The 21,154-nt window shown below is 56.4% G+C and overlaps 2 protein-coding genes across 10 annotated transcripts; one reads left to right on the top strand and one right to left on the bottom strand.

Moving 5' to 3' along the window:
- Nucleotides 1–2,451: 2,451 nt before the first annotated feature.
- On the bottom strand, nt 2,452–6,112 carry FGF22 (fibroblast growth factor 22). Of its 6 annotated transcripts, none has more exons than XM_025144440.3 (3): nt 5,443–6,112; nt 2,874–2,977; nt 2,452–2,778 (listed from the first exon to the last, which is right to left on the bottom strand). In XM_025144440.3, the coding sequence occupies exons 1-3, from the start codon at nt 5,672–5,674 to the stop codon at nt 2,530–2,532; spliced, it is 585 nt and encodes a 194-aa protein (XP_025000208.1). In that variant the 5' UTR covers nt 5,675–6,112; the 3' UTR covers nt 2,452–2,529. The 6 variants fall into 6 exon arrangements, with proteins under 6 accessions (XP_025000208.1, XP_025000209.1, XP_025000210.1 ...); XM_025144441.3 differs by having other exon boundaries at nt 2,452–2,724; XM_025144442.3 differs by having other exon boundaries at nt 2,452–2,721.
- A 186-nt stretch (nt 6,113–6,298) lies between these two features.
- Nucleotides 6,299–20,808, top strand: POLRMT (RNA polymerase mitochondrial). Of its 4 annotated transcripts, XM_418204.8 has the most exons (21): nt 6,299–6,395; nt 6,617–6,712; nt 7,273–7,949; nt 8,309–8,439; nt 9,946–10,132; nt 10,295–10,444; nt 10,598–10,765; nt 11,086–11,256; nt 11,483–11,722; nt 11,961–12,740; nt 13,247–13,369; nt 15,078–15,200; nt 16,053–16,229; nt 16,602–16,688; nt 16,939–17,052; nt 17,740–17,792; nt 18,050–18,148; nt 18,260–18,332; nt 18,826–18,908; nt 19,449–19,519; nt 20,256–20,808. In XM_418204.8, exons 1-21 carry the CDS (start codon nt 6,338–6,340, stop codon nt 20,303–20,305), a joined length of 3,711 nt encoding a protein of 1,236 aa, XP_418204.3. In that variant the 5' UTR covers nt 6,299–6,337; the 3' UTR covers nt 20,306–20,808. The 4 variants fall into 4 exon arrangements, 3 of the variants coding, with proteins under 3 accessions (XP_418204.3, XP_040509639.1, XP_015155490.1); XR_005842149.2 differs by lacking the exon at nt 20,256–20,808 and having other exon boundaries at nt 18,264–18,332; nt 19,449–19,521; XM_040653705.2 differs by lacking the exons at nt 19,449–19,519; nt 20,256–20,808 and having other exon boundaries at nt 18,763–18,888.
- The last annotated feature ends 346 nt before the right edge of the window (nt 20,809–21,154 follow it).

Raw genomic sequence — 21,154 nt, 5'->3', positions numbered from 1 at the left:
GATTGGAGAATGAGAAGAATGTGTCTGGAGGTGGCAGTGACCTACCTGGGCTGAGGTGGGGACAGAAAGCAGGCTCCTTGCTGCGTGTCACCGTGCAGTGCTGGCAGGAGAGAGGAAGCAGTGAGCACTTCAGGAAGCACTGGGCTGCATGAGGTGTGAGCTGCTGCCTCTTCTGTTGCAGGGATTCGAGGCAGGCAGTGCATCTCCCTGACCCCGGTGCTGGTGGAGGTGTTGTGCGCCCCACACTGTGCACCAGGTGATTTGGGAATGCTGTGGTCTTGTTTTCCACACCCATGCTATTCTGGGACAGATGCATATCCAGAGGGCTGGGTCTCCTGGTGGCTGCAGGCTGTCTCCTGGGGAGGCTGCAGCCTTCCTCACCTTATAGGCTTGCTCAGGTGAGGCTATGTCAGCATCACAGAGCGCCCATGGGAAGCAGCCCTGCAGTGAGAGTGGGATGTGCGCATGGGAGGGTTTGTACATCCACAGCTGGTCGTGTGCTCCTGGCAAATGCCAGGCAAAGTGCATTAGGGTAAAGCTTAGTGGTGGTGTCTGATGCTCATAGGTGCATCTTGGGCTGCCCATGAGCTCTGAGGCCCGGAGGCAGCACAGGGGGCTCTGGGGCCTGGCCTAAATGCAGTCCTGGATTTACACCCTTCTGCTGGGCCCAGATGGCACCGAGCATAGCAAGAGCTGGGCCAGCTTTGCAAAGGGACAGCCCAGCCCTGTGCAGAGCCAGCCGCAGGCAGCTCCCCCTGCCCTGTGCAGCTGTCTGCTGGTGACCCAGCTGTCCCAACGCCTACCCTAAGCTCTTGCACTTGTTTGTCTCTGATGACTCGAGCTCAGATGTGGCTGATGGGAGCCCAGCAGGAAGAGGCTGGGGCTGTGACACGGAGGAGCTGCTGACCCTGCAGGGACAGCCGGACTCTGCCCTGCTGGTGTCACAGAATGGGCACACAGTGGCAGAACCGTGGAGCAAATCAGTGTGGATCCAGCACTGAGCAGACCTGCCCAGGTCCCAGAGCTTCCTAAGAAGGGCTATACCTCCCCACGGGAGGGGGGAGGTGGTGTGTGGCATTTCTTGAACCGTTTCAGAATAAAAGGGAAGGTTTGTTGGAGGAAACTTCAGTGCCATTTGCCAGAGCTGTTGGGGGCTGGCAGTGAGGAGGCACGGCAGGCACTGAGCCATTGCCCTGGAATGTTTTTGTCATTGGCTCTGCCAGCTCAACCAGGCTGCAGCTGCTTTGATCTTGCAGGCGGATGCCTCTGGGACAAGGGTTTATCTCAGGACTGGTATATCTGGGTAAGGGCTCATCCTGTGCCAGAGGTCGAGCCGGGAGCTTCTGCTGCTGAGATCCCAGGCTCAGGAGCAGCAGGTGGTGGTGGCAGAGGGATCCCAAAGGCAAGGAGGTACCAATACAGTTTGTGCCCACGCGTGAGATGCTCGAGGTGGGCTTCCAATGGGTGAAGTGAAGCATATGGGTGCTGCAGCTCCTGGGGTCGGGGTCTGGTGCCCGCTGCAGTCCCAGCAGCTGCTGCAGTGGTTGCTCCCTCCTGCCACAGGCTCACTAGGAGCTGGTTTGGTAAGAAATGGAACGAGTTTGGTGGTTTGAGCTCAGGCCATCGCTCACATCTGATGTGACACAGTGACCACGCTGCGGTGCCTCTCACAGCGAGGCTCAGCAGGCACTGCAGGAACGTGGCCTGGCTGGGAGGAATGGGCGCTATTCCTGGCCGTGGTGCCCAGGGTGATGCTCTTGGAATCACCTCCCGGTACCCAACTCCATCCCCATCTGCTGGAAGGGAGCAGAGTGGGGCCGCAGCCTCAGCACCACAGGGGGTGCTCATCCGGGATGCAGCCATGCCATTCCCTCAGCTCACCTCGTGCACCTTCACCCCACAGCAGCCTGGCATGCAGGGCTCTCCCCTCCCACGGCCATTTCCTCCCGTTCCATCCCTGAAACACCACTTGCTGCTTTTTCTTAGGGTTAGATTTGGAGCCGAGCAACTCCTTGCCCACCCACTCAGGTGTGGGGTTGGAAGAGGAGGGAGGATGCCAAGGTCTGTATCTCCCAACCCAGGGCAGCACCTCGAGGCTGAAGGAGCCCACGAGCACCAGCATCGCACTGCAACGACTTGCCGCCCCTTGCCATGAACACAGCTTTAATTTCCACGAGTGCTCAGACACCAATCAAACACAGCCCCCAGCATCTCCCAGCCCCACGGCCGCTCTCCCCTTGCGGAGATGCTGTCAGCAGGGCAGGAGGCCAGGATAGCATCAGCTCCACCCATAGTGGGTGCGTGCCTCAGGTTGGATGCGTGGAGGGACACCGAGCAGAGCCCCAGCATGGCTCTGCGTGCTGAGTCTGGACCTTTTGCCATCCACATCCACCCTCCAGTTAAAAAAAAAAAAAACCCAAAACAATAAATAGCAATAGATAGATAGATATGTACATATATAACATAGCCTTTTTTTCCCCTCATTTTTTCTTGCTCTATAGGGCTGTCCAGGAGCCAACGCTGCGGGGCTCAGCTGACGAGCATGGGGAGGAAGTGGGTGGAGAGGTGCTGCCGGCGCGTCTTGCCCCCTCGCCGCGGCCTCCCTTTGCTATTGAGGGAGAGGAACATGGGGCGGCCCCGGTGCCGCCAGCGCAGCGAGGCGTAGGTGTTGTAGCCGTTCTCCTCAATGCGCTCCGTGAACTTGCAGTTGGGGCTGAACTCCTTCTGGCAGAGGAGGGAAGGGGGTGAGCGGGGTGAGGGCTCCGCGGGTGCCGTCCCCTATGGGGTGTAGGGGGAGCAGAGTGGATACCGGCCCCGTTTCGGCTCTGCCCCGCACCTCCATTGCCGGCCCCGGGATGCAGTGCCTGACCTACCGACCCGTAGAGCTGCCCCTGCTTGTTCATGGCCAGGTAGAAGCCGGTGTGCACCGCTCGGATGGCCACGACTCCGACACGCACCGACCGGATCTCGACGATGCCTGCGGGGTTATGGAAGCGCTGCAGTGAGATGGGCCGCCTCCCGAAAGGACCCCCTCCCCGGCTGCCCACAAAGTGCCACCGCAGAGGGACGGCACCATCGACCCCACAAACTGCCACTGCGGAACCTCACCCGGTGCAGGAGCCGGGGGAGATGGAGGGATGGATGCTGTCCCAATGGAGGGATGGTGGGGAGCAAGGGCTGCGTGTTGGAGGGAGAACCCCATCATCCAGCAGGGTTTACCCTTTATTCCCATCCTCCCTTGTGCCCGGCTGCCCCTGGGAGCAGAGCTCTGCTGGAATGAGGCCAAGCCGCAGCTCCACGTGCCTGGAAGTAACTGTCAGCCTTTGCCCCCTGTTCACCTCACGGTTGTTCTCCCTCAGTCAGCAGCTGAGCCTCTGCCCAACGCATGCTGTGAAGCCCCAGGGACTCAGCCCGGCTCCTTGGCCACTCATCCCATTGCTGGGGGCGCTGCCTATGCCCACCAGTGCTGCTTGCCTGGCTGGGACCAGCACGGATATGGGGACCTGGGTGGGGACTGCAGGATGCAGCAGCCCTGGGCTTGGCCCCACAGCAGGGCTCGACTAAAGGTGCGTGCACCCAGCCCGTGGATCTCGGTCAGAGCCGCTAATGGGAAAGGCATGTGGTCAGACCAGGTGGATTTTAGCGTGGAAACACCCAGAACAATGCCAGGAACTCTCTGGATTCTTCCTCCCTCTCTTCCTCTGCGCCAACGAGAGCCGTCAGACTGACCCCATCCCTGCTGGACGTGGGGAGCCCCACGGCCCCACTGATGGGGATGAGGACACGCAGAGGCTTTGCGTGGCTCACAGCACATAGAGTGCAACAGCCTCTGGGCAGGGTCTTTTGCAAGGCCTCACCCACCCACTGCAGGCTGAGGCATCGCCTCCACGGGGCCACTGTGATGCTGCTGGGAGAGAATGGGGCTGGATATGGCACAAGGACAAGCTGAGTGCTGTGCAGAGCTCGGTGCTGAGTGCTACAGGATGATACTGAGGGGGGACGTTCAGCCCAGCCACCAGCACACGTGGTGTGGTCCAGCACGTCCCAGCACAGCAAAGCCATTAACAGGCAGCCGTGGGGAAAGGCTGAGAAAATGCCTGCAAATCCATCTCAGTTTATCGCTGTCTGGAGCTGCTGCTATTTATACCAAAGGACTTTTGCTTCTCTAAAAATAACCCCGCTTTGCTATTCCCAGTGCTCAGTAGGGCACAGCCACGCTTTGCTGATGGGTACCCAGGGAAATGCTCAGCTCCGTGCAGGCTGTGATGGGGCCAGGCAGGAACCTCAGAAAGCAGCCCTCAGCCCCTCAGAGGGCTCCAGACCAGCCCTGGGCCGGGTGTGGGGCACAAGGAGGGGAAGCTCAATTCCAGCCACTGGAAGGGCTGGGCTGATGGCTGCCAGGAAGGCTGGGGAGCAGAACCCGAGCCCAACCCAGGCACAGGTTACCTGCAGCTCCAATAATCAGAGTGAGCCTGATGTGACAGCCTGGAACCTGCCAGGCCCTATTGCCACACGGCCAAGGGAAGGCGTGGGGGAGCTGGCAGCATGCCTGCCTGGGCTCCCAGCAGCTCTTGGTACCACAACAGGGTTCCCCATGAGCAGCTGTCCCGGTTGGGCTGGGCTCATTCCCACTGCAGCTGAGCACAGTAAGGTGGGTGACATCCTCTCTGATGTGAGACAGAGGTGGGCTGTGCTCTTGGGTCACACGTCATCACTGGTGCTGTCCCAGCTGAATCCCTGCTTGCAGGGCTTGGACTCTATCAGGCTGAGCACCAGCATGCAGACCCCAGGCAGCTCCCAGGGACCTCCCAGGGACCTGCACTGCTCCCAAATGCCTCCAGCAACTCTGACTGCAATAGGACACCCCGTGGTCCCCTCCCCTCATGGCCCCTGGGAGGGGAGCAGCATCGCCCCCAAGCCCTTTCCAGCCCTCCTCCTCCTCAGCCCTTCGCCTTCCCATGACACTGATGGGGGATGATGGCGATGGATCCCCTTGGCTCACTCTGAACGTGGATAACCCCAAACGCAGACAGTTATCTGCTGATGGCATCAGATGAGGGGATGAGAGACTCCCAGGTCCCCACTGGCACTGGGCAGAGCTGGCAAAGTGACACCGGGTCCCTGCAGGACAGTGGTGTCAGTTTCACCCGCTGACTCCGGGCTGAGAGGGATCCAGCAGCCGTTCCAGCTTAAGCCCCCGGGGCAGCGGGGTCCGGCGGCTTCGGACAGGGCTGTCCCCAACCAACGCCGGGACGCGGGACCCGTGACGCTGCCCACGGAGGATACGGCGCAGCCCCCGACCCCGCTCTAATGCGGCGAGGTTGGAAAACAGCGGCAGAGCGGGACCCGGCTCTCCGCGATCCGTCGGAGCTCGGCTCCGAGACCCGTTGAGGAAGGGGCGGCCCCGGTCCCGGCCCCCGTCCCGACCCCGACCCCACTCACTGCCCGGCCGCTCCCTCCAGCGCGTCCCCTCCACTCCGCCGCCGCCGTCGATGCTCAGGAAGAAGCGGGTGGCGGAGAAGAGCCGCCGGCAGCGCACGTCGCCTTCCAGATGCCCGTAGCTGCGGGGGGGTCGCCGGCCGCTCCAGACGGAGCTGCCCGGTCCCGGCCCCGCCAGCACGGCGAGCGCCCCAGCGAGGCAGGCGGCGAGAGCGGCGGGGCCCCCGCGCCTCATGGCGGCGGGCGCCGGGCGGGCGGTGGGGCACAGCGCGTCGCTGCGCGGCTCCGGGCCATGGCCGCGGCCACCGGCGAGCGGCCCCGACGGCGCGGGCGGCAGCAGCGGCGGTCAATGGGCGGGGCGGGGCGGGGCCGAGGGGCGGGGTGTCTCATTCATAAATCCGTGCGAGTCGGGGTAACCCGACGGCCGTCTCTGCGTCCGTTTCGCTCCCGGTCCGCTTCTGGAAGGCTCCCGAAGGGTTTCGGTGCCCTCCTTCCTGGTGTCCTCATCCTCCGGTCTCGCTTCAGGGCTCGGTTTCCCCGTGGGCGCGGACAGCAGCGCAGAGCAGCCGTCCCAGCACAGCCCCGAGGTCCCTTCCCGGCTCCCCGAGCAGCATCACGGGCGCAGGGAACACTCCGTGTGCGAACCGAGCCGGGCCCTCCCCGTTCCGCGCCCGCCCCGCGCTCTGCCGCGCCCCCGTTCCGCACCCGCCCCGTCGGGTCGCACCGCCCGACCCGCGGCCGCCAGGGGGTGCGCGGGGGGAGGAGGGGACGGGAACTGAGCTGCCGCGGTGCATTATGGGAGTTGTGGTGCGGACTGGAACTACCGCTCCCGGCAGGCCGCGCGCCGCGCCTGCGCAGTGAGGGCGGGCGGTGCGGCATGGCGGCGTAGCGGGGCAGCATGGCGCTGCTGCGGCTGCGGGCGGCGCTGCTGGGCCCGGCCCGGCTGAGGGGAGGCGGTGAGGAGCCGGGAACGGGGCTGGGGGGAGAGGGGAGCGGGCGGGTGGGTGCAGCCGAGGCAGATCGGGGCTTGAGGATGCTGGTGGGGCTGCTCGGGGCCGGCTCGGGGCCTAGGCCGGCGGTTGTGAGGAGGCCCCGCCGTCCCGTCGGGGTCCGGCTGTGATGTGGTAGCGATGGGAGGCCTCCTCTCACCGTTCCACGCTGCGTCTTTCTGCTGTAGGGATCCCATGGAGCGTCCTCAGGTGTTACTCCTCAGCCAGCGCCAAGGAGAAGGCGAGGAGAAACGCCATCTGTGAGAGGACGGAGCTGCTGGAAGGTGAGCAGGGGATATTTAGAAGAGCTGCGGGGCTCTCCCTCATTCGGTGCCCTGAGTGGGGGGCGGGGGGTTGGAAATGCTCGTGACCTGCTGAAGGATGTGAGGCAGAGTTGCTGACCTCCCTGAGCAAGTCCTGTCCTGTCCCAAGGCCCCCAGAGAGCATTGAGCTGCCATGCGAATCCTGGGTGGTCTTAAGGGGTTGTAGAGAATTCGTTCCTAGGCCATAGGAGGGCCCTGCAGATTGACCCAGAGTGAGCTCTGGCTCGATGAAGGTAGGAGCCGTTGCTTTTTCCCTTGCTGGGACATTTTTCATTTCCCCTGGATGCTGGGGCAAACCACAGTTCATAGGTGGTTCCCAGAAGGATGTGATCAGAGCAGCTGATTTCTGGGAGCTGCTGGGGTGGGTGGGTTGGTTAAGAAGGGAGGAAGCCTTTGCGTGGCCTTCTTCATCACCTCATTCCCAAGCATGTTTCTGCCAGAAGTGAAGTGTTAGGGTAGGACCCGGTCTTCTCTTCTGTCTCACATCTCTTCATCTCTGTCCTGGCTGTGTTTCCTGGCAGTACTGAAAGCTCGAGTGAAACAACTCCAAACCAGTAACATCCCAGAGGTGACCATCAACAAAGTGGAACTGGCACCAGTGCAGAGTGACAGGCACCACAACCCGCTGCAGAAAGTAGTGGATGCCCGTACAGCAGTGGAGCACCTGGTCCCCAAACAGTCCAGCAGCTGGACAGAAAAGCTGAAGAAGGAAATGTACATCCGGCAGCTGAAGGTGGAGAAGAAGCTGTCTATTGCAGCCTCCCAGATGACTCCAGAGGGCCAGCCCAAGGTCAAAACAAAAGTCAAGGTGAAGACAAAGGTGAAAGCAAAGGCAAAGACAAAGACCAAATCCAAAGCCAAATCCAAGAAGAGCCAGAAGAGCCCAAAGGCTACAGCAAGTACTTCCAGAAACCAGAGCCACGCTGGTCCCAGCAGTGCTAACACCTACCATAAGCCCAGGGTGGAAGAAATGAAGCAAGATGTGAAAGCACAGAAGCCTCAACGTGTGCATGAGGATAGGAGCAGCCAGCGCAAGATCATGCAGCAGACCAACCAGTCTAATCTTGAGTGCCTCCTGTACTTACAGCAGCCAGAGGAGGCTGAGAAGTTGCTCCTACTGTATCACAGCAACCCCATGAAAAGGAAACTTTTGAATGTTGATGCATACAACGTCGTGATGCGTGGCTGGGCAAGGAAGGTATGGAGCTCTGGGGGTCTTCTGCTGCCCTTGTCTTGGTTCGTCTTGGCCCTTTGGTGCCAGGCTTTCTGAATGGCAAGGCCAGAGGTGTGCTGGCTCAGGTGGAAGAGCACCACACTTGTAGAATCAGTAGTTGCAGTATGATTTCTGTGTTTGTCACATCTGCCTTCAGCAGTTTTTGCTGGGATGGACAGAGCTGGGCTGAGACCACTGATCCCTTTGAGCTGGTTTTGAGGAGAGGAAAGGGGTGGGGTAGTATGGATGTGACTCAACTGGAGAAGGAGCAGAGGGGGGGGTGAAGCTGTGATTTGGTGCTGCTGGTGTCTGTTTCCACATCCTCCATCCCTTCTCATCCACAGGGCTGCTTGCACCGTGTCATCCATCTGTTTTCCATGCTGGAGTCCATCAGCCTGCGGCCCAACCTGGACTCCTATGCAGTACTGCTGGAGTGCATGACACAGAGCCAGGCATCCACCAAAGCCATCTGGAGGTAATGCACTTCTCCTGCCCTGGGCAACATCTCTGCAGCTCCGCTGTGCCACGAGGGCACGAAATGGGGACAGGAGGCACTGGCTCAGGGTAGGGAAAGCCTGCCTTGCTGTGTGCATGTCTGGATGCTGTGGCATGGTTCTCGTGGCCAGGTTAAGGGGTTGGTCAGGAATAACTCTCTGAACTGTTTTCACCACCCCAGATTAAGAGTTTGTCCAAGATCTCGTGGTAAATGAAAACAGCCTGACTTCTGGACAGAGCTGTACCTGCTGCCAGTGGGCTGTGAGCAGCCCCCTGTCCAATCAGGTGCCCCTTGGTCCTGCACCCATTGTGGTGGGGATGTTTGTCCCGTTTGGCACTCCATCAATGTCCAGTAGGAATAACTCCTCCATCCATTCTGGTGGAGTTGGTATTTCCTGGTAGGATGAGCCAGACAGCGGGTTTTTGTAGGCTTCCAGTTCTCTGCACGAGTGTAACCAGGAGATTCAGATAGGTTTTGTGGACCCAAACTGAAGAGCTGAAGGTAGCCAGTGAAATCTCAGCCTCTGAGTGAATGACTTTCAAGTCAGCTGGTCTAGAAGAGACTTGCATTGATTTTTCTGCTTAGGTATGTGAGTGTTGCGTAAGTACAGCAGTAAACCTGTAGGATTGTCAGGAGGCAAATATTTATAGCACATCTGCAGAGATTTGCCAGCTGCAAGCCTCACCAAGGTGTGTGTATGTTTCCACACAACTCTATTTGCTGGTGCTGTGTTTGTGTTTGAGTTCTCCCATATGCTCTCCCAGTCTGAAGTCAGAATGGGCCAGTCTGCCTGTGGCAGCAGTTGTTCTCTGCCCTTTTGGCCAGGCTGTAACCAGAACCTTGCATCCCCTTGTGTTGGACCAGGCTAGTGGGGATAGGAGGAGTGTTTAAGGATGGGGGAAGCAGCATGGCAGCATCTTTCATTTTTCTTTTATCTCACAGAGGCAGTAGAGATCAGTCTCCCCATCCATGTGTGAAGGTGAAAGCTGCCTGCTCAGCAGCACTGTGGGCTGGAGGAGGTGGATGACTGATGGCTGTAACCTGAGGCTGGTGACCTTGTCAAGGACAGGCTGTACTCTGGAGGCAGCTCCCACCCCAAGCAGCTCCTGCAGCCTGGAGAGCTGTTTCCTGGTGTCTGGCTGCATGTGGCAGGCAGGGAGAGCTGGTGTGCTGCAGGTTTCCCATTATGCCCATTACTGCAGTGCTCTCCCTGCTGTCTGGTTCTGGGCAGGCGTCAGCTCAATGAGGTTCAAGTTGCCACAAGACTTGCCCTGTACTGTGTCTCATGTGGGCCCAAGTGACACTGTTTAGGGCAAAAGTGAGGAAGGAAAAGCCTGATACAGGCAAGGCCTTTGGATCCTGAAGAGGGAGCATCAACATGTTTTCCCCATGCTTAGTCTTCTGTTTATAAACTTCGTTCCTTGCCTCGTTGTATGCTGGTTTCTATCAACGTGCACACATCCTGTCTCATCTGCCTCTCCTCAGGTGTGTGCAGCACCTGAAGAAAGATGGTTTCCACGTGGATGAGCTCTTCCAAAAGTGCCTGTTTGAGGGAGATGAGAAGGAGATGGTGCTGAAGGCCATCAGGATTATCCAGCCTGACTACCAGCTGCCCCCTCCACCCAAACCCGAGATCTGCAAGACTGCTTTGCTCAAGAACTTCTACTCTGAGGTAAGCCACTGAGCTCAGGGATATTTCTGCTGCGTGGGGAGTTGTTGGAGCTGGCCAAATGGTGTTCACAGATGTCCTCTGGATGCATTCGGGTCCAGCACAGGACTGTAATATCTTCCCTTCCTCTGGCTTTTGGTACTTACTGCCTCACTCTTGTTGCAGGAGAAGATGGTGTCGTATCCCAAGCTGGATTTCACTGTGCAGGAGCTGAGGGAGCGCTTCCAGCAGCAGCTGGAGATGGAGCTGAACAGCACCATAACCATCGAGTCAGTGGAGTCAACCAAACCTCTGACTCCACAAGCCATCAAAGCGGTAAATATTGGGGTGTCTGAAGAAGTGGAGGGCACTTCAGTCCACAGGGATCTGTGGGGAAGACCTGCAGGGGCCGTTCCCTTAAAGTGGGTCAGTTTCCTGGTGATGCACTCTCACCACAGCGTGACTGTTTTGCTGCCATTTCTTGTGTAGCGCCAGCAGTTGGCCACCTTTCGTTCTCAGTGGCGTGGTGCCATTCTTCAGGCCCTGCAGAAGTCAAAGCACAACATGTCCCAGGTCAAGACAATGTCAGGGCACAGCGTTCTCTACCCCTACCTGTGTCTGCTGCCTGATGAGGAGTACGTGGACATCATGATGCAGGTAAGACCCTGCCCTGACCCCACTGAGATTTAGGAATGGGGCCTCCTGGGCAACCCTAGGGCTACCACAGTGCAGAAACAGAGCATGAATCTCAAGGTTTACTCAAGTTATTAGGTACAGGCCCTGCCTGCACCCTGTGCTGAGCAGACAGAGCAGCTCTCCTCTGATCTGACCACATTTTCTTCCTCATCTGCTCAGCATCATGGGAATCAGCATCTTTCTGTGTTCCCCATACAGGAACTTTAACTCCTACTTTGTCTTTCTGCTCCGTTTTTCTCTTCCTCTCTCCTTAAGTCCCTCTTTGCCTTCCCCTTTCTCAGATTCTCAACAGCCTTTCTCCACAAGGAGAATCCCTGGCTGTTTTAGCCAGGGAGCTTGGCTCCAAAGTCTACAACAGATACCTCACCCAGAGGAAGCTGCACAGTGGTCAGCTCGAGAAGGTGCAGGAGATCTACAAGAACTATATCCACCTGCTGGCAAAGGATAGCCAGGTAGGCTCTCCTGGGAGAGGGGTTCTCTTGGGGCCCATGGGTTTCAGAGTGGAGGTGGGGTTGGATGGTTTGTGTATTTTCACGTGCTCAAAGTCCAGATTCTGATGCTGCAGAGCCCATAAGAACTATGAGGCAGGGACTCACTGGGTCACAGGGGCAGCAGAGTCTTTCTCAGAGCCATGCTCGTGGTACAGAGATCAACCTGACCTGATTTTTCCTCTCCCAGCCTAGTGAGTACTTGCCACGGGAGTACTGGGAGAAACTGGTGGCAGAAGCAGGCTATGGGCCTTCCCTGAACTTAAAGGACTGCAGCTGGCCGTATGTGCTCCTGATGCGCCTGGGAATGTACTTGCTGGAGATCCTGGTGCATGCTGTCAAGGTGCCCAGGAACACCCTTAACCCTCGCCTACCATCCAAGCTTATCCCTGTCCTCTACCACATCTACTCCTTCCGCAGCAGCTGGCAGGTAAGCCTCATCCCTTGGGGGGGGCTTTGGGACAGTGCAGATCATCATGCTGAGTCCTCGAAGGACCCTTTTCCCTTCCCCATGCCTTTCTTTCTCAGAGATTTTAAGGAGCATCTGGTTCTGTACAAACAGTGGATCAGTGTGTTTGTTATGCAGTTAGGGACTCGACCGTGCGTTCTTCCAGGCTTTCCCATGACTCTTCTGCTGCTGACCTTCGCTTCTTGATTCTCTCCTCCAGGTTGGGCTGATAAAGCCCCATCCCATTTTCTCCCAGATTGTGTCAGACGCTGCAGAGACCATGCTGACCTTTAACTCCTCTGCCATACCCATGCTGTGCCCCCCTGTCCCCTGGACCTCCCCACACTTCGGTGCCTTTGTCCTGAGTGACACCAAACTGATGCGTTACGTGGATGGGGCCATCCAGCACCAGCAGCTCTTGGACCAGTGTCCTCAGGTGAACCTCCACCCCGTGCTGGATGCCTTGAACCAGCTGGGCAACTGTGCATGGAAGATTAACCAGCCAGTGTTGGATATAATCATCTCCATCTTCAATGACAAAGGCAATGAGAAGCTGGACATCCCACCACCCGTCTCTGAGGCCCCCAAGCCTCCTGTCTCTCCCAGCAGTTCCTCTGCCTTGCACAAGTCCCAGAAGCATGAGTTGTTGCTGTGCAAGAAGAAGGCAGCTGAGATGCACAGTTTGCGCATGGATGCCCTCTATAAGCTCTCCATTGCCAACTATGTCAGGGACAAAGTGTTTTGGTTTCCTCACAACATGGATTTCCGTGGCAGGACTTACCCTTGTCCACCTTATTTCAATCACTTGGGTAACGATGTCACTCGTGCCATCCTGCTCTTTGCAGAGGGAAGGCCTCTGGGGCCAAAGGGCCTCGACTGGCTGAAGATCCACCTCATTAACCTCACAGGGCTGAAGAAGAAGAATGCCTTGCAGGAGCGCTTGGATTATGCCAATGAAATCATGGAGGAGATCCTGGACTCTGCTGACCACCCTCTCACGGTGCGTGTGGAGTGGTGGGACTCAGAGTCACTGGGGAGAAGCTTGGGCTGCAGCCAACCCTCAGCAGATTGGGAGTCTCCCAGCTGAACTGATTAACGAAAAAGCAGGGAAGTTCAACCCTTTTTGAGCTCAAATAGCAATTGTTCCAAATAGCTGAGGGGCATCAGCGTTTTCTTTAATTTCAAAGGAGGCTTTTAAATGTTCCTCTTGTTTAGCATAGCTTCCAGGGAGTAAAATGTAATGGAAATCTGATGAGCTTTGAATAAGCAACATTCTGAAAGATAACGCTTCAAGGGGAAAAAGCAAAGCAAAAGCAAAGCAAAAGCGTTGCAGAGTTTCCTGAATACCAAATTCCTGTCTGAAAACACAATGAAGTGTTGGGGAGGTGGAGGCATGGTGAGAGGAGGTGCCTTGCCCAGTGTTCCTAAGAGCCCAGGAGCTCACCTGCTGCCTTTGCAGACAAGAGCACTGCCTCCTCCTCCTACTGTGTGCTTTGCTGTTCCCAGGGCAGGAAGTGGTGGATGAACACTGACGAACCCTGGCAAGTCTTGGCGTGCTGCATGGAAATTGCCAAAGCCTCGAGGTCACCAGATCCAGCTGCCTTCATCTCTCATTTCCCTGTTCACCAGGTGGGTGCCCAGCAGATGTGCACAGCCTGGGTGGCTGAGCAAGGAGCAGAGTGGACAGGGCAGGGAGCTCAGGGCAGAGCAGAAGCATACAGCTGTATTATTTATCATACAACATGGCCAGGCTTTCCTAAGGATGGAAGCACAGCCTACAGGTATCTTGATTTGAAAACTCCAGTAACTGGCTGCTACGTGCAGCCATTAATGAACCAGTGCAGTTCAATGCTGCTTTGCTTGCCTTGAGCCAAACAGCCTGTCTGGGAGATTGCTGGCTGACAGATGCCTGCAGGGTGGGAACCAGGCCAGTCCTATCTTATCCAGCTGTGGGATGGGGACTGGGAGCCTTTTGGGATATGGCTGGAGACAAGCTGCTCTGCAGGAGCAAAAGATGGGAGGTGTGGACCTCTGAGGAAAAGCAAGGGGACAGGCAGCAGCCTCCTGCATCTGGTGCCCTGATAAATCCCCCTGCTACATGGGAGACAGTGATCAATTCTATTTCTCATGAGAGGGGTTTCCATGTTGATCTCGTTAGAAGATCTGATGGCCCTAATGAGGTGTAGGGGGGGGAGAATGGGGATGTATTCTGCCAGGTCTGTCATATACGTGAGACCGTCTCAGCTGAAGGGCTCTGATGATATTTTTATGACAACAGAAGATCAGGAGAGCAGCTGGGGGTGTGTGGAGGGAGCAGTTAATAGAATTCAAGCAAGGACTTTTTCTGGAGGGCACAGGAGTCTGTTTCCACCTGAGTCATCAGTGCTTGGCTAATAGAGGCAGCTCTTCTGCAGCAGCAGGGCTGCCCAAGCACTGTCAGTTCTCTGTTCTCCTGCTTGCTGCACTGCAGTGTGGGGAAGGAGGAGGAGAGATGAGAGCTGATCCTACCAGCAGCTGCAGGCTGCCTTTGGCCAGGCAGAGCCTGAGCACAGGGGGTGCAGGGGCAACCTGAAGCAGCAGCATGGCTTCTGTGAGAAGTGTTTCTGCTGGTGCTGCCTGGGGGCAACAGGACCTTCCTGTGCTGTCATTCAGGTCCTTTTTGTCTCATCCTGGCCGATCTTGGTCCCAGGTGGGCTATCAGGCCAGCTGCTTTGACAAGTTGATCTGTGTGTGTCTGACTGCAGCTTTAGGAAGGGCTGGCTGGGAGCTGGGTTTCTCTCCTGTCAAAAGGATGCAGAAGCAGCATGGCTGGAGCTTCGGAGTCAATTGAGGGCTTGCAGAGGGTTCTTCAGCTTGTCTCTGCCTGACTCCAGTCCTGCTCCTGAGTGTTCTGAGGTCTGTTTTGACTGCCAGCTTGTGGGGCCACTTTTAGCATCCCAGACACATTTGTTTTCTTCAAATTTGCAGTTTTTTGGTGTTTCCATGGAGCTCTCTCTTAGAAAATTGCTGGGTGGGGAGGCAGTGGGTTGTGAGTTTCTGTGGGTTTTTTAAAACCCCATAGACAGCAGAAGATAGTGATGAGACCCAGACAGGAAAGCCACATAGAACTGAAATGGAAACTGTTATAGACCTGGCCATTGCTTGGAGATCAGCTGCAAACTTGCTCAAAAAGGGTGGGGGGGGGGGAATGCAGTAGCCCTTTAGAGCCGAAGTTGTCATAGTTTCATGGTTTTTCATTGGTATTCCACATCTGTGGATGAGATGTATGCGTGCTGATGAGCAGGACTCTATCCCTGTGCTAACACCTTGCTTCCACCCTCTCTCTTCCCACACACAGGATGGCTCTTGCAATGGTCTGCAGCACTATGCAGCGCTTGGCCGGGACCTCATAGGTGCAATCTCTGTCAATTTGATGCCCTGCAATGTCCCTCAGGATGTCTACAGTGCGGTGGCCCAGCAGGTGAGGTGTGATGGGGACATGAGAAAACGTCCTTTTGGACCCATAGGCTTCTGAGGAGAAGGTTTGGGATGAGACCAGCATACAGAAGGCTGGGAGAATGTGGGCTGATTGGAGGCAGGATCTCCCCATCTGTGAACAGGGATCACTGTGTCAGCTGGAATGGGATCTGGCTGGAGATCTGTCCTGAGAAGTCCTGTGGGATTTCTGCTCCCATCAGCTCTGACTTAAATCAAGTGTAGAGTGTTCCTCATCTCTTATTAGCAGCTGTCTGGCCTGCAGGTTAAGTGGGTTTCTTCATTTGAGCTGGGTAAGAGGGAGCAGGGAGGGATTCAGCCCTTGCCACTGCTGCCAAGATGTCAGTTTTCTTGGCAAGATGTGATATGAAATGAGCTTGCTGGGAAGTGTGCTGAGCCCAGCCAAACTCCACTGTCTCTTCCTTCTGGGAATCTGCATGTTTCACAGGGCAGCAGCACACCGATGGCTAAGGGGGGCATGTGTAGGGTGAGTGGTAGAGGCAGGAGAACCCAAGTCCTATGCTGCAGTGGCAACATCATGTCTGTGTGATGCCTGGCACCACCGAGGTGCTACGTGGCAGCAGTAGAAGGCTCTGGTTCCTGTGAGCACGGTGGGCTGTGAGATCCAGGTGCCCCTTTGTTCTCTCTGCAGGTGATCTGTTACTCCGGGCAGGTGAAAGTGGGCCATAGAGGTTGTGATGGGAGTTCAGGCAAGGCAGCATGCAGCTTGGGAGGGGAAAAGGGGTCTCACTGGGTCCTTCAAACACCTCAAGCCACAAAGGGGACTTGGGCCAGCATACTGGTGTGGCTCTGACTCCCTCTGCACTCTGTTCCTCAGGTGGAGGAGTTTAGGAAGAAGGATGCCGAGGAAGGGTTGAGAATTGCCCAGGTGCTGGAAGGGTTCATTGGTCGCAAGGTGGTGAAGCAGACGGTGATGACGGTGGTGTACGGTGTCACACGCTATGGTGGGAGGCTGCAGATGGAGAAACGTCTGAAGGAGATTGAGTTCCCTGAGGTAAGAGGAATGCCACAGCCTCCCAGCAGTGTTTTCCTCAAGCCAGTCCCTGCTGGGAGAGGCACCTGGACTACCCAAAACCATGGCATTCCCTCCTCCCTTGCTCTCTCCTTATTTTCCCAAATCCGAGCTGGCAAAAGGATGTGCAGAGCTGAACCCCCCATTCCTGCAGGAAGGGCTCTGGGGGAGAGCTGTCTGCCATTGCTTATGGAAGTGGACCCCTTGTCTCTAGCAGAGCTCTTGGAGACCTGCTAGCATTTCTTGTACCCACTGAGACAGGGCAGATGCTCTCTTAGCTTACCCTAACTCTCATTGCTTTGCATCTTTTGCTTCCCCTTTGCCTCCCCCTCACTCTGCCTCTGGTCTATGCAGGAGTACCTATGGGAGGCATCTCACTACCTCGTAAAGCAGGTGTTTAATGGCATCAAGGAGATGTTCTCAGCGACTCGAGATATCCAGGTAAGGTGCCTCTTCTCTTTCCCTTTTCTTCTTCCCTAGTCCACCCATGGAAAGACCAGGGAAGGAAGGAGCTCCATGGGGTCCTGGCCCTGCCCAGAGGTGTGGGGTTGTGCCTATTGATGGACCAGGCTCCCCATAAGAGCTACACTCAGTCTGGCAGGAATTTGGACTTGTGCTGGGAGGGAATGAGGTCCGTTCAGCTGCATGTACTAACTTGAGCCACTTCCTTCTCTCCTTCCCTTGGCCCAAGAACTGGCTGACGGAGAGCGCCAAGCTCATTGCACAGTCAGGACGGACAGTGGAGTGGGTCACCCCGCTGGGTCTCCCCATCGTGCAGCCCTACTATCGGATCAGGCCCACTGTGGTGAGTGTCTGGTGGTGGGACTAAGTTGTTCCTCCACCCAGTGATGAGGAGCAGAGAAAGCAGAGCAGACCTCGAGGCAATCAGCGCGAGGCCAGCCAGTTTGCATCGCCTGCAGGTGAACTTGCAGAGAAGATAGGATTCATGTGTGCAGGCACATCCTCCAGCCTCGTCACAGAGACTGGAGAGTGTGGGCGTGCTGCTGAGGAATCTGCTGCTCCCATCCCACTCAGGCAGCTGGGGCACAGACCCATTCTCTGCATTGAGCAGCCCTCCTCGGGGCTCGCGTGATTCAGTCTCGCTGCTCTCGCCTCCCACACACTGCTGCACTGACTCACGGCTCCCCATCCTGTCTCATCCTATCCTCACAGCCACTCTCCTGCAGCCTCACATTGGCCATGTAGGGATGGAGCAGGCAGGTGCCTCCCACCTCCGGGAACTCTCTTCTCAGCCCCTGCAGGAGTGAATCAGCATCTCCCTGGGAAGGGGTGAAGGATGCTTGCCAGCATCCTTTGGAGGGGAAGCAGGCAAAGTGCCACTGGGAAATGGCAGCTGCCACAGTGACTGGAATGCCTTGCCAACATCCCCATCCAGAAAAGATGTTTCCTGCAGAGCGTGGAATACCTTGTTGGCATGCTCCCCTTCCCAGAAGTAAGCAGCAGTGCTGATCACCTTTCTCTCCCCCTGCAGTTGACTTGCAGCATGCAGAACTTGAGTGTGAAAAACTCCAGCAACAACAACCAGTAAGTATGAACCCATGGTTCTCACTGAGCCCCTGCTGCCCCAGTCTGTGCTCTGGGGATAAAACCTTCCCATCAGTGGAACCTGCCAAGATGTTCCAAAGCTCCTGGTATTCCTCTGAGCCATGGAAAGTCAGCTGGAGGAGCTGGGACCCATCAGGGCTGCCCCATCACCCCAAATCTTGGCTGGCTGTGCCCTGGCTCACATCTTGAGCCCTGGGCATGCCTCAGCTCCTCCCCTGTCCTGTTCTGTGCTGCAGGAAGCCTGATACAGTGAAGCAGAAAAACGCCTTCCCACCCAACTTCATCCATTCCCTGGACTCGACCCACATGATGCTCACAGCTCTGCACTGCTTCAGGTAGGGAGCAGGGTTCTTGCCTGGGCCCTGCTGAGAGATCATCAGCAGGGTATCATTGCAGAGAGCTGGAGCTCTCAGCACTGCTTCATGGCCCTTTCTGCTGCCTCCCAGGCAGGGTCTGACCTTTGTCTCAGTCCACGATTGCTACTGGACTCATGCACTCACTGTGGACATCATGAACGAGGTAAAATTCTCCTCCCAAATCCTTTGTGAGCAGTGATCTTGCTGATCTGTCCTCTGGGCACTTGCCAGCCCTTGCCTCCCCTGGGCTTTGCTCCATAGACTCTTTTACTTACCCAAGCATATAGTGAACCTGGGATGCTTACTGGTGGTTGCAGGTGACTTCCTGGTGCTGCAGGCCCCCTCCTCACACCCTTCAGCTGGGTGCAGGGCAGAATCAGCACTAAACTGCATGAAGCAGAGTCAGTGCCTCTGTCTCGCCCTGGGCTCCTCTGAAGTGCTCCAGGGCTTTTGTGCAATGAACTGATAAATGGGGGTCAGCCTCTCCTTCCCACCTGATTCCTTCCAGCTTTGTCTGATAGTATTCCCCCCGCCTTCTCACTCTTGCCCACTGCTTTCCCTCCTCTTACCTCTGACTTGTCTTGGCTGAGAAGCACTGAGGGAAAGGAGGGGAAAACGCCTGTTAACCTGCAACTCACCATTGCTCCCTGGATCAGATCTGTCGGCAGCAGTTCGTGGCTCTGCACAGCCAGAAGATCCTGGAGGATCTGTCCAAGTTCATGCTGGAGAATTACTGCAGGTACTGCTTGCATCCAGCCCTCACTCTCCAATCCATGCTAATTCCACACCCCAGGGCTGCTGTGCCTGCTGCTCCCAGGTGGTGTCATCTGTCTGGGGGTTGCTCTCAAGGGAAGTTCTGCTTCCTTCTCAACTGACACCTGAGTTGTCTTAAATCTCAGCATGGAACACAAGGTATATCTGCATCCTCTTGCTGCAGAACTGAAGTGGAAGTCAGTGCTTGTACCTTTCTGTGGGCCTGGGGTGGGCCGTGATGTACGTGCCTTGGTTTCCACACTGAACAAGGCAATAAGGAGTGGTGGTGATGAGCACTGCTTTGGCCCAGCGTGCAACCCTCATTTATCACCACCAGAGCCAAATGAAAGCAGACATGCTCAGATCTGGGAAGTGCCTGTGTTTGGATCTGGGCTCCTGCTGCCATGGGGTGTGCAGTGTTTTGGAAGAGGTGAATCCTGTTGTCAAGATACCACACTGGGGAGTGGAGGAGGGAGGTTCTCCCAGACCTCCCCCTTGCTGACTGCTTTCCATCTGGTTCACGCAGCCCTGACAGAGAGAGCAGAGCCCTTTGGCAGAAGAAGCTGATGGAGCAGCTGTCAAATGTCCCCAAAACAGGTAGGAGCACAGGATGCGGACTGCAAAGCTCAGGGGAAGTTTGGAAATGAGAGAGAGGTGGGGAATGGTCCCCAAAATCTCTGAGCTCATGTAGTCAGCTCCTGAAGTCCTTCCCCTGTAACATCCCTGCAAATGGCCCCTGCCTTCCCCACAGCTTTCCCCCTGGGATTTTCCCCCAGATTGACCCAGCTCATGCTGTCCACTGTCTTGCTGCTCTTTGCCCATCTGTTTCCAACCACGAAACGTTTGCCTGGAGCTGGGACTGAGACTCTCAGTATCGTAATTACCAGGATCTAGATGATATACATGCAATGGGATTAAGGCAGTTAGTTAGCTTGACTCCTCCTAATCTCTTGGCTATGCCTCTGCCAGACCATCTGGCTAACCTTTGTTCTGCCTTTGCAAAATAAAGCAGCCCAGCAAAGTGCTGGCCTTTGCCACTGAGCAGCTGTCGTGGTCTGTCCCAGAGGCAGTGATGGTTTGTACTGGAGCCATGCACTCCCCTCATCCTTCCCTGCTGCTGTTATCTGTCTCACTGTTCCTACCACTGCCCCAGATAGCCCAGATAAATCAGGATGGATATCAGTTCCTGGAAGACCTCTGAGACTCTGCAGCATGGCATGAGCCCAAGCAGTTCTATGCAGGAAGCAAAAGCTGGGCTTAGGCAAGTTCTCTCCCAGTTGTCCCATCTCCACCAGGCTCTGCTCTGACCTCTGGCCTCCCTTGCTTCTCACAGGTGAATTCAACCTGAACAAAGTAATAGACTCCACCTATTTCTTCAGCTGAGCCCCAGCAGCCAGTGGAGCCCTGGACCACCTCTGGAATTCAGCTGCCTAGAGGTGATGGTAGGCGCTGGCCCACAGAGCTCTGCTGTCCTGCAGCTCATGGGGGAACAGCCCAGCAAAACACACCTGCACAAAATGGAGATGCTGGGGGCGAAGTGGGACTGCTGGAGGAGTGTAGGAGCAGCTGTGGGGGGCTGCTGGAGTTAGAGGTGGGTCTGTGCTGTTTGCTGCTACTGCCTGCGTCTCAGCCTAAGGAGCTGGAGAGGGCTGCAGAGATGCAGTGTGGGGTCAGGGATTAGGTGGGGTTGGCTTTCTGCAATCCTCGCCCTGACGTAAGATGTCTGTGCTACCCCTGCCAGCTCCAGAGCTGGCTTGGATGTCACCTGTGTCCCTTGCCAGGAATGTGTTTAAATTCTGCTTGCTGGGTCTCAGGCAGAGGAAGAAATCACTAGCTCAGGGGTGGAGATGTACAGTACTGTAAATAAAACGTTTTTTGAAATACAAGGTGGGAAGTTCATCCTTCTCAGCATCTTTGCCAGAAGTCTGAGGGGTGCCTGGGCTCTCCCATCGTGGGACTGATGTCTCCCCAGACTGCCAGTGTTGGCTGACAGGTTGAGGTTCAGTTATTCACAGGGCTATCGCAGCAGAATCAGAGACAAAACTGTCCTGCTGTGTTTGTTGTCTACATAGAGGGGCTGGATGTAACTGCTGGGCTTTTGCACTTTTAGCCAGTAGCCTCCCGTGGCCACTTCTATGGGGGTCTGTTTGTTTCCATCTCCTGCACTAGCTGATGCCTGGGGGCCCCATGTACCCTGTGCCTCTCATTCCCCATTGCTGCCCCATGGTGTCC

This window comes from Gallus gallus, chromosome 28, assembly GCF_016699485.2.
Source record: "Gallus gallus isolate bGalGal1 chromosome 28, bGalGal1.mat.broiler.GRCg7b, whole genome shotgun sequence".
Taxonomy (NCBI): domain Eukaryota; kingdom Metazoa; phylum Chordata; class Aves; order Galliformes; family Phasianidae; genus Gallus; species Gallus gallus.
This window is presented reverse-complemented; position numbering and strand designations above follow the sequence as displayed.

Bases quoted from the DNA above. Each gene is read 5' to 3' on its own strand.
- POLRMT (XM_418204.8), top strand. From the start codon at position 6,338: ATGGCGCTGCTGCGGCTGCGGGCGGCGCTGCTGGGCCCGGCCCGGCTG. The intron at 10,133-10,294 runs GTAAGCCACTGA...CTCTTGTTGCAG, and splicing joins TCAAGAACTTCTACTCTGAG to GAGAAGATGGTGTCGTATCC. The intron at 18,149-18,259 runs GTAGGGAGCAGG...GCTGCCTCCCAG, and splicing joins ACAGCTCTGCACTGCTTCAG to GCAGGGTCTGACCTTTGTCT.
- FGF22 (XM_025144439.3), bottom strand. From the start codon at position 5,674: ATGAGGCGCGGGGGCCCCGCCGCTCTCGCCGCCTGCCTCGCTGGGGCG. The intron at 2,978-5,442 runs GTGAGTGGGGTC...ATAACCCCGCAG, and splicing joins CTGGAGGGAGCGGCCGGGCA to GCATCGTCGAGATCCGGTCG. The intron at 2,779-2,877 runs GTCGGTAGGTCA...TACACCCCATAG, and splicing joins AAGCAGGGGCAGCTCTACGG to GGGACGGCACCCGCGGAGCC.